The following is a 13,887-nucleotide window of genomic DNA, read 5'->3' on the forward strand; positions in this document are numbered from 1 at the left end:
AGCCAGAGCTAGGGATGCAAATTGGGCGTACTGGCCGACGATAGAACAGCATAAATAAGGTGTAATTCTGAAGCATGTGCTGAATTGATTAAACGCTAATTTATAAGTTCCGCCAGAGCACCACTCCACAGTAATAATACGAACAATTCTGTTCTGGAGTTCTTTTGGAGGGCGTATGTGCGTGCAGGGTGCGGCTGGTTTGTGATTTCCCTTGGTTGTTACTCTTGTTTCTTCTTGTCCTTAGATAGAAATAACCGTGGCCACGTTGGTAATTTGTTGAAGAGGATGAATAAAATTCTTCACCCCCGCAAAATAAATAAATGTTGAAGAGGATGGTGAACGCTTGAGCTCGAGCCGGCAATGATGGGATCCATACAGCACCCTCCCACCGCCCTAGCCGCGAAATGGATCTCGGAGCTGCCTGTCCTGTTGTAGCAACAATAATTGAGGCGTGCAGGCATGGTAAATCCTCTATAACTAGCTAGGGCCAAATGTCACCTTTCAAGCGACTAGTGGAAGCTGTTTCATATTGTTAGCTACGTCCACGCCGCACCACAGGGCATGTCGTTGGAATCCCAGTGCACCATTCATTCACCAGCATGGCATGGCACCATCAGCATCAGCATGTGTACATCGTCCACACCCAGCTCAGGGCTCAGGCAGTGCATACAAGAACAAGGGGAAGAACATTGATTTTTTTTTTTTTTTTTTTTTTGCGAATCTGGAAGAACATTGATTGATCGTACTAGGAAGGAGTGAGCATGTAGCTCAGAAAAGGAAAACCCAGCTGTTAATAGTAAGTATATTGCCAATAATAATATCAACATTATTAATATTACATTACATCCTTTTTTTTTTTATCCAACTTGTATATATATATACTCCTTGACCGTGAAGAACACATCATATAAGTTACTTCTGAACAAGGGTAAAATAAGGGGGAGGAAATTCGAAAGAAGAGACGTGGAATCAATCACAAGAGCGGCATGCATGCAGCGGCGATGGAACAAGCTGGAAAATGAGCTCAACATCGATCAAAGCCTGCAGAGAGAGCAGCTTCCAGCCCTTGGCAGCCCATCACCTTGCTCCACACATCGTAGCCGCCGGCGACGCCTTCGTGGAGGCTCATGGCGTCCTCCTCGGGAAGCGAATTGAACGGCTCGTACTTGGCCTCCTGGCCCCACGCCGACGGGAGCATCAGATCGCCGCCGTCCGCTGGCAACCCCAGCGAGTCGTAGCAGCTCTGGTCTACGCCGAAGTTCAACTCGCCAAGCGCCTGCGCGCGCGCGTCGCCGCACTCGAGCATGGTCGTTTCGCCGGGCTCCGTGCTGCTCGGCGCCCCGCAAATTTCGCCGAAACCGTGTTGGCCCGGGCTGGATAGGGCCGGCGGGCTCATCTCCGTGCTTGACCCACTCGAGGGGTCGGCCGATTCCGGCCCGACGGCGCGCTGCTCGGCGTGCGACTGATGGCTCAAGAACTTGGAGTAGAGCACTGCCAGATCGATCGTCGAGCCCTCGGCGGCTTCGGTGGGCTTGTCGGCCGACGCCGGCTGGCCGAGCTCGGCCGGGTTGCCGACCATGCCTTCTAGGAGCAGGTCGGGCCGGACCGGGCCGTGGAACTGGTGAGAGAACGCTGCTGCGCCGTGGTTCTCGGAGGCCGTGTCGGCCAAGGGCCGCACCGGCTTGCCCCGCCGGTTCTTGCGGCAGCCGCCGCCGACGGGCACGTTCCGGAGGGATCCGCCCTTGGTCCAATACCGGCGGCAACCCTTGCAGAAGTAGCGCGGCTGGCTGAGGCTGTAGTTGTTGTAGTAGCAGAACTTGGTGTTGGGCGAGTCGCAGCGAGGGCAGTTGGGCGCCACCTCGACGTTCGGCCGGTACCGCCGGGGGTCGACCAGCATGGCGCGCCGTCCGGCGGCGGCGGCGGCGTAAGCCAGCATGCTCTCGCAGTGGGAAGACAGCATGGCGACGATGGATATGGATCGCAGATCGAGGAGGAGATCCGCAAGCAGGAGAGCTGGGGGAATGTAGGAATGCGGTGATGTGAGAGGATTTGGAAGCTTGCAGATGCGAGAGGAGGGGGGTGGAGGGAGGCGTATTATATATACGTGGGAGAGCGGCCGAAGCCAGGACGAGATTTTTTCTTCGGTTGGTAGGCCATGGTGCATGTGCATGTGATTGTGAGTTTGCGCTGGTAATTAGAGGGTGTTTGTTTTCATGGATTATTTGTTTAGACACTTAAAAAAGTCTTAATAAATTCCATCTAAACCAAACAGGAGGGACTTATAAGGACTTTGATCATTTGAGACTTATCAAAAAAGATTCTCAGGAGAAACTTATTGGGACTTATCGATCGGCCCGCACCTACCCCGCATCGCCCCGCACCTACCCTGCCTCGCTCGTTCCCCGCCTCCTCGCCTTGCTCCTTCCCCGCCTCGCTCCAATCGCCGCCGCCGCCGGCACCCTCAACCGCTGCCGCCATGGCCGATGATGAGGAGGACCAGATCCCCTTCTTCTCTCAGTTCCCCTCGCATCAACAGGCAACCCAAGGCTCATCCGCCGGCAGAAATCTCGGGAGGGGAATGGGTTTCTTGGATCTCAACAGCAACGTCGACGCCTTCCTGGAGTTGGGCTCGTACCAGCAACTCCACATTGACCAGTCGGCGGTCATGGCCTTCCTCCGGTTGGACCTGGTCGTGGGAGGCCCGTGCCCCAGGGCGGAGGAGGCCGCAGCCGGTCTCTGAACATCGGAGGCCGAGCCGGCTCTCACCTGCGTCCGTTCGTCGCCCCGGGCGCAGCTGCCGTTGAGGGAGGTGTCATAGGGCGTGGGAGGACCGTGTCCCAGGTCACCGGACGCGGCGTAGGTCGAGCCAATGGGTCTTCATCGGCCGACAGTAGAGGAAAAACTACGGGGAAGCAACGTGTGTCGTCAACTGCTGCGTCTTCAGAAGATGTCGACGGGAATGAAGGCTTTGAAGATGAAGATGACAACAATGCTTTTGTATGAACAAGGGTTATGTGAACAAGTGTTTTATTATTAGGGATAACATGGACTTATAAGTCCCTGTAAACAAACAGGTAGGGACTCGGGACTTATAAGTTAAGACTTAAAAAAATCCTATGATTTATTAAACAAACAAGACCTTACACTAGTTAGTTAATGTCCAGTTTCCTCGATCAGCTCAAGTTTTTCTAGCAGTGTTGCTAGTACAATCTTAGTGACTTTGTTATGTCTCCGTCCATGTCATAACCGTGAGATCTTACATGGAGATTCATGTAAAATGTTAGCTTTTTAATATGATATCATTTGACCTAGACTTGATTAAGTTTTAGTGGACTGTCAATGTCCTGAGGCTCATGGGAATTGAATCGTATGTTCTAAAATAATCCACACAATTTAATTATAGAATCTTTAATGGTGGATTTCGTGCCCACGAATTTTGCAGCATTTTCATGTACACGAGTTCTGTCTTCATCATGAGAATTAAAAACAAAACATGGTCAGGGTTGGGACGTGATCGAGTACGTGACAAATGGGAAGGCTCATGCATGGAGCCATGGTTAGAGAGAGAAAAGGGGGGGGGGGGGGGGGCAAAATCAAACCAGGAGGTACCATCGCCAACAACCAGTGTTTGTGCGGTCTCTTTAGTGTATACAGTAGCGTGTTGATCTCGCACAATGGCGCCATAACCACCACAGTCCACAGTGCGATCCATCAATGCCGTCGTAGAAAATGAAATTCACGCCACTGAGCTGGAGATCTAATTAGCACTAAGACAGGGGCCAGGTCACGATCACAAACGTTTAATATCTCGCGACTTTGGGGAGGAAGCTAACAGAGTACTGTACGAAGCTTGCATGCATATTTCGCTCACAGAAATCATGGAGGACAGACAGGCACGGAGATCAGACTTTGGACTCCAACGGATCGATGAGGTACGTCCGCCTGTTTGTGTGGACTGCCGGCACGGGAGACAAGATGGAGTACGGTGCATCATAACTAGCCCTTCCACGACAAAACTACAGACAAAATCACTGTTCTAACCCAAGTTTTGTAAATAATTTACATAACGAACTCGCGTCGAAAAGATTTTACGTTTTGATCCTTTTAGAAACGCCATAAACCGTGCGTTGCATGCCAACACGAAACGTCATGCTAAGTCGCGTTTCTCTTTGTGTGCAACGCGAATCTAACCAGCGTTTCTGCTGGGGTGCAACGCCGTTATCCTATGGCGTTCCTACATAGAGTTGAAACGCCAGGAGGCATGTCGTTTCTTCCTAAGATATTTATTTGAGCCCACCCTCCCCCACCAGGCCACCATTCCACTCACTCTCTTCTCCCCCACATCTCCCCCGAGCTGCAGCCCCCTTTTCACATTTTCTCCCCACTTTTCCCCTCTCAAATCCTTTCAAAAGGATTGATTTGGTCCGTGGATCCGGTGTCATTTCCGTTGCTTGAGGTAATCTCCTTCATCTCCCAAATTTTGATTGGTTGGATTTGTGTATTTGGGTGGTATTTTGTTCATTTGTTTTCTAACCCTAGTTCCAGAATGTGATGTTCTTAGTGCATACTAATGATTATAGTTGTTCAATAATATTGTATTGTATTGGTTGGGTTATGTTTATTGTTAAGATATAGGGTTAGGGTTAGGGTTTGGCTTATGGTTATTGTTAAGATTTAGGGTTAGGGTTAGGGTTTGGGTAATGCTTAATTTGGATGGACATAGATGTTTTTAGTTGTTTTATGAGGAATGTGGTATATTTAGCGTTGGTACTTTTGTTCCATTTTTTAGATGGACAAGGTTGTGAATATTCATTATGTTGACAAAGATGCATTCATGGATGTTGATATTGTTGACAAGTATGAGGAAGAGTTGATATTTCTTGAGAGTCCTACCTATGAAGAGGTTGTGGAAGAAACACGGATAAGATTGAAGTGGGTTGATCCAAGTGACCAAGTAGAATTATTAGGAAGATATGATGTTGGGTCGGCACACAAGTGTCGAATGAAGACAATGCGTATCAAGTCCAATTTGCATTGGGTTACATACAAGGAGGTTGTTGCATCCTCGGTACTCAAGTCACTCGAAGTGTTTGCAAGTAAGGTGGTCAGGGCTCCTCTTTTTCATGTTGACTTGAACCAACCCTTCGTACATGATTTGATCCTGATTAGTAGTGTGCCACCTATTGTTGAGCATAAAGTTGAAGTGGAAGTCAATGAGTATCCCCAATATGAGTTCGGAGGTAGTGCACCGATCAAAGATGATGGTCATGACTCCGACGAAGAGTATGAGAGGCAACACAACATTGTTGGTGACGTAGAGGCTCAAGTAAGGCATGATGACATGGATCCTGACATTGTTTATCAGCGTGCTTGTGTGGATGAGTCAGATGATGAAGGCCCGATGAATGAGTTGGACGAGGATGGCTTCACTGAGAAAGAAGCGGAGTGGTATACAAAAATCATCGTCAGGGATCATAAAGTTCCCTTGTTTTGTGATGTTAGCCTTGCAGATAAGGCCAGAGTCGACAGTGGCATGAGCAAGACAAGTGAGGCTAGAATATTTCCAAGTTGCACACCCGACGCGATTTCTACGTCTTACCTAAAGAAATGTTTGATGTTCGAGCATATGTTAGAATTCAAGATGTGGTTGTGTGAGTATGCCGTCAAACACTAGATGCCTTTCATAGTTGTTCACTTCTACTGCAAGAAGAAATACTCCGTGAAATGCCAGGTAGAAAAATGCAAATGGAAAGTCAATGGAAGACCCACGAAAGATGGTTGGTGGAAGATAAGTAGTTGCAGTGAAACTCACCAATGCACACCGCTGGCCGATGAAGCACCGACGACACATCGTCAGCTAACCTCGGAATTCACCGGTTATAAATACCACAAATATATAGCTCAGGATCCAACCATTAAAGTGAAGTTGTTGATGAGTTGGGTTTTCGAGAGGTTCGGGTATAAGGTGAAGTACGGGAAGACATGGAAGGCCAAGCAAGTCGCTCTTAGAATGTTGTACGGTGGATGGGAAGAGCCGTACAATATGCTTACAAGGTTGCTGGGCGCGATGTCCTATAGAAACCCCGGAATGTACCACTATGTCCAAGATATTGAAGGAGTGTTCCGTCGTGCCTTTTGGACGTTTGGCCCATGCATTGTAGCTTTCGAGCATTGTCGTCCGGTTTTGTCTATAGATGGAACATTCCTCACAGGAAAATATAAGGGCACACTAATGATAGCAATGGCACATGATGCTAATGATCACGTGCTGCCTGTGGCATTTGCCTTGGTGTCCGTGGAGAACCAAGACAACTGGGAATGGTTCACGAGACTTGTGAGAACCACGGTCATTCCTCCGAATAGGGAGGTATGCATCATATCCGATCGGCACCAAGGCATATTGAAGGCCGTGTATGTTCACATGCCAGGGCATGCGAGGCTTCACCATCGATGGTGCATGAGGCACTTCGTTGCAAACTTTTACAGGGCTTGTAAGAACAAATATCTGGCGAAGGATATTAACTCCGCATGTGTGGCCTTTTCCGTTGGGTCGTTCATGAAACGATTGAACAAAATCTATGAGAAGGCAAATGAAGGTGGGAAAGAGTTCCTAGAAAAGAATATTGATGAGAGACACAAGTGGTCACGGGCATGTGACGAAGGAGGCATGAGATATGGCGACATTGTTGGAAATATGCCCTAGAGGCAATGATAAAATAGTTATTATTATATTTCCTGTTTCAAGATAATCGTTTATTATCCATGCTACAATTGTATTGAATGAAAGCATAGATACATGTGTGGATATATAGACAAAACAATATCCCTAGTAAGCCTCTAATTGGCTAGCCAGTTGATCAAGGATGGTTAAGGTTTTCTGACCATATGCAAGTGTTGTCACTTGATAACTCGATCACATCATTAGGAGAATGATGTGATGGACAAGACCCAAACTATGAACGTAGCATGTGATCGTGTCATTTTGTTGCTATTGTTTTCTGCGTGTCAAATATTCATTCCTATGACCATGAGATCATGTAACTCACTGACACCGGAGGAATGCCTTGTATGTATCAAACGTCGCAACGTTACTGTGTGACTATAAAGGTTCTCTACAGGTATCTCCGAAGGTGTCCGTTGAGTTAGCATGGATCAAGACTGGGATTTGTCACTCCGTGTGACGGAGAGGTATCTCGGGGCCCACTCGGTAATACAACATCACATATAAGCCTTGCAAGCAATGCGACTAAAGTGTTAGTCATGGGATCTTGTATTACGGAACGAGTAAAGAGACTTGCCGGTAACGAGATTGAAATAGGTATAGGTATACCGACGATCAAATCTCGGGCAAGTAACATACCGAAGGACAAATGGAATGTTATACGGGATTATATGAATCCTTGGCACAGAGGTTCAACCGATAAGATCTTCGTAGAATATGTAGGATCCAATATGGACATCCAGGTCCCGCTATTGGATATTGGCCGGGGAGTGTCTCAGGTCATGTCTACATAGTTCTCGAACTCGCAGGGTCTGCACACTTAAGGTTCGGTGACATTTTGGTATAGTTGAGTTATAGGTGTTGGTGCCCGAAGGTTGTTTGGAGTCCCGGATGAGATCACGGACGTCACGTGGGTTTTTGGAATGTTCCAGAAATGAAGATTGATATATAGGATGGTTTCATTTGGTCTCCGGAAAGATGTCGGGCATTACCGGCAGTGTACCGGGAGTGACTAATGGGTTCCGGATCTTCACCGGGAGGGGCCCACCCACCCGGGAGTGAGCCTGGTGGCCCAGGGGTGGTGCACCAGCCCTTAGTGGGCTGGTGAGGCCAGCCCAAGAGGGCCATGTCGGCTAGGAAGAAAAAACCAAAGAGAAAAAAAGAGAAGAGGGAGGTGGGAAGGGAGAGGAGGACTCCTCCTTCCCCAAACCGAATTGGAGTTGGAGTTCTCCTCTCCACTTCGATCGGTGCCCTAGGGGCTCCCTTGATACCCAAGGCTAGCCCCTCCCCTCCTCCTATATATACTAGAGGTTTTAGGGTTTTTGAGACACAACTTTTCCATGTGCAACTCAAACTTATACCTCGTAGTTATTCCTCTAGATCGGTTTTCTGCGGAGCTCGGGCGGAGCCCTGCAGGAATAGATCATCACCATCGCTGGCGTGCCGTCATGCTGTTGGAGAACTCATCTACTTCCCCGTCTCTCTTGTTGGATCAAGAAGGCGGAGATCGTCATCGAGCTGTACGTGTGCTGAACGCGGAGGTGCCGTTCGTTCGGTGCTAAATCGGAACGGATCGTGGGACGGATCGTGGGACGACAGTGATTTGAATCATGAAGCTGTACCACTACATCAACTGCGTTTCTTAACGCTTCCCGCTGAGGGATCTACAAGGGTATGTGGATCCGATCTCCCTCTCATAGATGAACATCACCATGATAGGTCTTCATGTGCGTAGGAATTTTTTTGTTTCCCATGCAACGTTCCCCTACAGTGGCATCATGAGCTAGGTTCATGCGTAGATGTAATCTCGAGTAGAACACAAAAGTTTTTGTGGGCGTTTATGTTCGATTTGCTGCCCTCCTTAGTATTTTCTCGATTCGGCGGTATTGTTGGATTGAAGCGGCCCAGACCAACATTACTCGTACGCTTACGAGAGACCGGTTTCATCGACTAACATGCAACTTGTTGCATAAAGATGATTGGCGGGTGCCTGTTTCTTCAACTTTAGTTGAATTGGATTTGAGCGAGGCGGTCCTTGGAGAGAGGTTAAATAGCAATTTGCACATCTCCGTTGTGGTTTTTGCGTAAGTAAGATGCGATCATACTAGATACACATAGCAGCCACGTAAAACATGCAACAACAAATTAGAGGACGTCTAACTTGTTTTTGTAGGGTATGCTTGTGATGTGATATGGACAAAGACATGATGTGATATATTGGATGTATGAGATGATCATGTTGTAATAGTTAATATCGACTTCCACGCCGATGCTACGGAAACCGACAGGAGCCATAGGGTTGTCTTTAAACTAACGTTTGTGTTTGCAGATGCGTTTACTATATTGCTAGGTTGTAGCTTTAGTAGTAATAGCATAGATAGAACGACAACCTCGATGGTGGCACGATGATGGAGATCATGGTGTGGTGCCGGTGACGATGAAGATCATGCCAGTGCTTTGGTGATGGAGATCAAGAAGCACAAGATCATGGCCATATCATGTCACTTATGAATTGCATGTGATATTAATCCTTTTATGCACCTTATCTTGCTTAGAACGACGGTAGCATTATGTGATAGCCTGGCTTATTAGGGATGATAGACTACTCATATCAATAATGAATTCCTTCTTTTCCGGGAGCCTATTCGAACAGAACTCTCAGGTTAAGCATGCTCAGCTTGGAGTAGTTCTAGGATGGGTGACCGACCGGGAAGTTGATCCCGGGTGCGCATGAGTGAGGACAAAGTGCGCAGAAAAGACTAGTATTGATATGTGGGGCCAGTTTAGATCCCGCCAGGAGTAACGACTGCCGGCGGGTGTGTCCGGGGCGTTACAAGTTTGGTATCAGAGCCAACCCTCGCGGTTACACGGATGTTTGCGGACAGGTGTGCGGTCATGTTGTTCATGACGTTTGTGACCCGTCGTGGCACATGGCATGGTACATGTACTGGACTGGATGCACATACGTTTGTACCAAGAGGGAACGCTCCTGTGGCCCGACGAGGACGTCGGTTGTCGGTTCCTCTGAGTGGTGGTGTATGTGATAGCCTGGCTTATTAGGGATGAGTGAGCACAAAGTGCGCAGAAAAGCCTAGCATGTGCAGACATGGCCTCGGAACACGAGAGAACGAAATGTCGAGCATGAATCATATAGTTGATATGATTAGCATAGAGATGTTTACCACTGAAACTACGCTCAACTCACGTGATGATCGGATTTGAGTTAGTGAATTTGGATCACCACACTCAAGTAACTAGAGGGATGTCTATTTGAGTGGGAGTTTATTAGTAATTTGATTAGTTAAACTCTAATTATCTTGAACATAGTCTAAGTCCACTTTGCAATATTTTATGTTGTAGATCAATGTCTCACGCAGTAGCAACCCTGAATTTCAATACGTTCCTAGAGAAAGCTAAACTGAAAGATGATGGTAGCAACTTTGTAGACTGGGCTCGTAATCTTAGGCTCATCCTACAAGATGGGAAAAAGAATTATGTCCTTGATGCTGCGCTAGGAGATGAACCACCCGCTACGTCTGACCAAGATGTTTTGAATGCTTGGCAATCATGTAAGGAGGACTACTCAGTAGTTCAATGTGCAGTCTTGTATGGCTTGGAACCGGGACTCAACGATGCTTTGAACGTCATGGAGCATATGAGATGTTCCAGGAGTTGAAGTTTATCTTTCAGAAGAACGCCCGGATCGAGAGGTATGAGACCTCCGATAAATTCTATGCTTGCAAGATGGAGGAGAATCCGTATGTCAGTGAACATGTGCTCAAAATGTCTGAGTACTCAAACCGTCTAGCTGAGCTGGGGATTGAACTCCCGCAAGAGGCTATCACTGGCAGAAATCTTCAATGACTGCCACCTAGCTACAAGAGCTTTGTGTTGAACTATAACATGCAAGGGATGAACAAGTCACGCGACGAGTTATTTGCGATGCTGAAAGTCACACAGTCAGAACTCCGGAAAGAGCATCAAGTGTTGATGGTCAATAAGACCACTGGTTTCAAGAGAAACGGCAAAGGCAAGAAGGGTAACTCCAAGAAGAGCGGCAAGACTGTTGCCAATCCGACGAAGAAACCCAAGGCTGGACCTAAGCCAGAAACGGAGTGCTATTATTGCAAAGGGATGGGTCACTGGAAGCACAACTGCCCCAAGTATTTGGCTGATAAAAAGGCGTCCAACGCCAAACCAGGTATATGTGATATACATGTTATTGATGTGTACTTAACCAACTCTCGTAGTAGTGCCTCGGTATTTGATACCCGTTCTGTTGCTCATATTTGCAACTCGAAGCAGGGACTGCGGAATAAACGAAGGCAGGCGAAGGATGAAGTGATGATGCGCATGGGAAATGGTTCCAAGGTTGATGCAATCGCCGTCGGCACAGTGTCACTTCCGTTACCATCAACATTAGTTATGAACTTAAATAATTGTTATTTAGTGCCTGCGTTAAGCATGAACATTATATCTGGATCTTGTTTATTGGGAGACGGTTACTCATTTAAGTCAGAGAATAATGGTTGTTCTATTTTTATGAGTAATATCTTTTATGGTCATGCACCCAATGTGAGGGGTTTGTTCATATTGAATCTTGATTGTGATGACACACATATACATAACATTGAGACCAAAAGATGTAGAGTTAACAATGACATCGCCACGTTTTTGTGGCACTGCTACTTAGGTCATATTGGTGTAAAGCGCACGAAGAAACTCCATGCTGATGGGCTTTTGGAGTCACTTGATTTTGAATCACTTGACACGTGCGAACCATGCCTCATAGGCAAGATGACTAAAACTCCGTTCTCCGGAACAATGGAGCGTGCAAGTGACTTGTTGGAGATCATACATACTGATGTGTGCGGTCTGATGAGTGTGGAGGCGCGCAGCGGATATCGTTATTTTCTCACCTTCACTGATGATTTGAGTAGGTATGGATATATCTACTTGATGAAGCACAAGTCTGAAACATTTGAAAAGTTCAAGCAATTTCAGAGTGAAGTTGAAAACCATCATAACAAGAAGATCAAGTTCCTACGATCTGATCGAGGGGGTGAATATCTGAGTTTCGAGTTTAGTGCTCACTTAAGACAATGTGGAATCGTTTCATAGTTGGCACAGCCTGAAACACCACAACGTAATGGTGTGTCCGAACGTCGTAATCGTACTTTGTTAGATATGGTGCGATCTATGATGTCTCTTACCGACTTGCCATTATCATTTTGGGGTTATGCATTAGAGACAGCTGCATTCACTTTAAATAGGGCACCATCAAAATCCGTTGAGACGACACCATATGAGCTATGGCATGGCAAGATGCCAAAGTTGTCGTTTCTTAAAGTTTGGGGATGTGATGCTTATGTCAAAAAGCTTCAGCCTGAAAAGCTGGAACCTAAAGCGGAAAAGTGCGTCTTCATAGGTTACCCAAAAGAGACAGTTGGGTACACCTTCTATCTCTGATCCGAGGGCAAAGTGTTTGTTGCTAAGAACGGAGTTTTTCTTGAGAAGGAGTTTCTCTCGAAAGACTTGAGTGGGAGGAAGATAGAACTTGATGAGGTTGTAGAACCTCTGATCCCTCTAGATGGAGGCGCAGGGCAGGGGAAAACTCGTGTCGTGGCAACACCAGTTGAGGAGGAAGCTAATGATGATGATGATGAAGCTTCAGATCAAGTTACTGTCGGACCTCGCATGTCGACAAGATCACGTACTGCTCCTGAGTGGTACAGTAATCATGTCTAATCTATCATGTTGTTAGACAACAATGAGCGTGCGAATTATGAAGAAGCAACGGTGGGCCCGGATTCCAATAAATGGCTGGAGGCCATGAAATCCGAGATATGATCTATGTATGAAAACAAAGTGTGGACTTTGGAAGTATTACCTGAAGGTTGCAAGGCTATTTAGAACAAATGGATCTTTACGAAGAAGACGGACGCACACAGTAATGTGATCGTTTATAAAGCTCGACCTGTGGCAAAGGGTTTTTCACAAGTTCAAGGAGTTGACTACGATGATACGTTCTCACCCATAGCAATGCTTAAGTCCGTCCGAATCATGTTAGCAATAACTGCATTTTTCGATTATGAAATCTAGCAGATGGATGTCAAAACAACGTTCCTTAATGGTTTTCTTAAGGAAGAGTTGTATATGATGCAACCGAAGGTTTTGTCGATCCAAAGAATGCTAACAAAGTATGCAAGCTCCAACGATCCATTTATGGACTGGTGCAAGCATCTCGGAGTTGGAATAAGCGCTTTGATGAGGTGATCAAAGCGTTTGGATTTATACAAGTTGTTGGAGAATCTTGTATTTACAAGAAAGTGAGTGGGAGCTCTGTAGTGTTTCTAATATTATATGTGGATGACGTATTGCTGATTGGAAACAATGTGGAGTTTTTAGAGAGCGTAAAGGATTACTTGAACAAATGTTTTTCAATGAAATACCTATGAGAAGCTGCTTACATATTAGGCATTAAGATCTATAGGAATATATCGAGGCGCCTAATAGGACTTTCACAAAGCACATACCTTGATAAAGTTTTGAAGAAGTTCAAAATGGAGCAGTCCAAGAAGGGTTCTTGCCAGTGTTACAAGGTATAAAGTTGAGTAAGACTCAGTGTCCAGTAACTACGGAAGATAGAGAAAAGATGAGTACCGTCCCCTATGCTTCAGCCATAGGGTCTATCATGTATGCAATGTTGTGCACAAGACCGGACGTCAGCCTGGCCATAAGTATGACAGGCAGGTTTCAAAGTAATCTAGGAGTGGATGACTGGACGGCGGTCAAGAATATTCTGAAGTACCTGAAAAGGACTAAGGAAATGTTTCTCGTTTATGGAGGTGACGAAGAGCTCGTCGTAAAGGGTTACGTCGATGCAAGCTTTGACACTGATCCGGATGACTCTAAGTCTCAAACCGGATATATATTTATTCTTAATGGGGGTGCTGTAAGCTGGTGCAGTTCCAAGCAAAGCATCATAGCATATTCTACATGTGAAGCGGAGTACATGGCTGCCTCGGAGGCAGCTAAGGAGGGTGTCTGGATGAACCAGTTCATGACGGATATTGGAGTTGTGCCGAGCGAACTAAATTCAATAACTCTGTTCTGTGACAACACTGGTGCCATTGCTCTAGCAAAGGAACCAAGGTTTCACGAGA

The 13,887-nt window shown here is 46.5% G+C and overlaps 1 protein-coding gene across 1 annotated transcript; it reads right to left on the reverse strand.

Annotated features, from left to right (window-relative positions):
- Positions 1-778: 778 nt before the first annotated feature.
- Positions 779-2,059, reverse strand: LOC123415519 (dof zinc finger protein 4-like). The gene has a single exon (XM_045106741.1). It carries the CDS (start codon positions 1,958-1,960, stop codon positions 1,025-1,027), a length of 936 nt encoding a protein of 311 aa, XP_044962676.1. The 5' UTR covers positions 1,961-2,059; the 3' UTR covers positions 779-1,024.
- Positions 2,060-13,887: the final 11,828 nt, after the last annotated feature.

This window comes from Hordeum vulgare, chromosome 1H (assembly GCF_904849725.1).
Source record: "Hordeum vulgare subsp. vulgare chromosome 1H, MorexV3_pseudomolecules_assembly, whole genome shotgun sequence".
Taxonomy (NCBI): Eukaryota; Viridiplantae; Streptophyta; class Magnoliopsida; order Poales; family Poaceae; genus Hordeum; species Hordeum vulgare.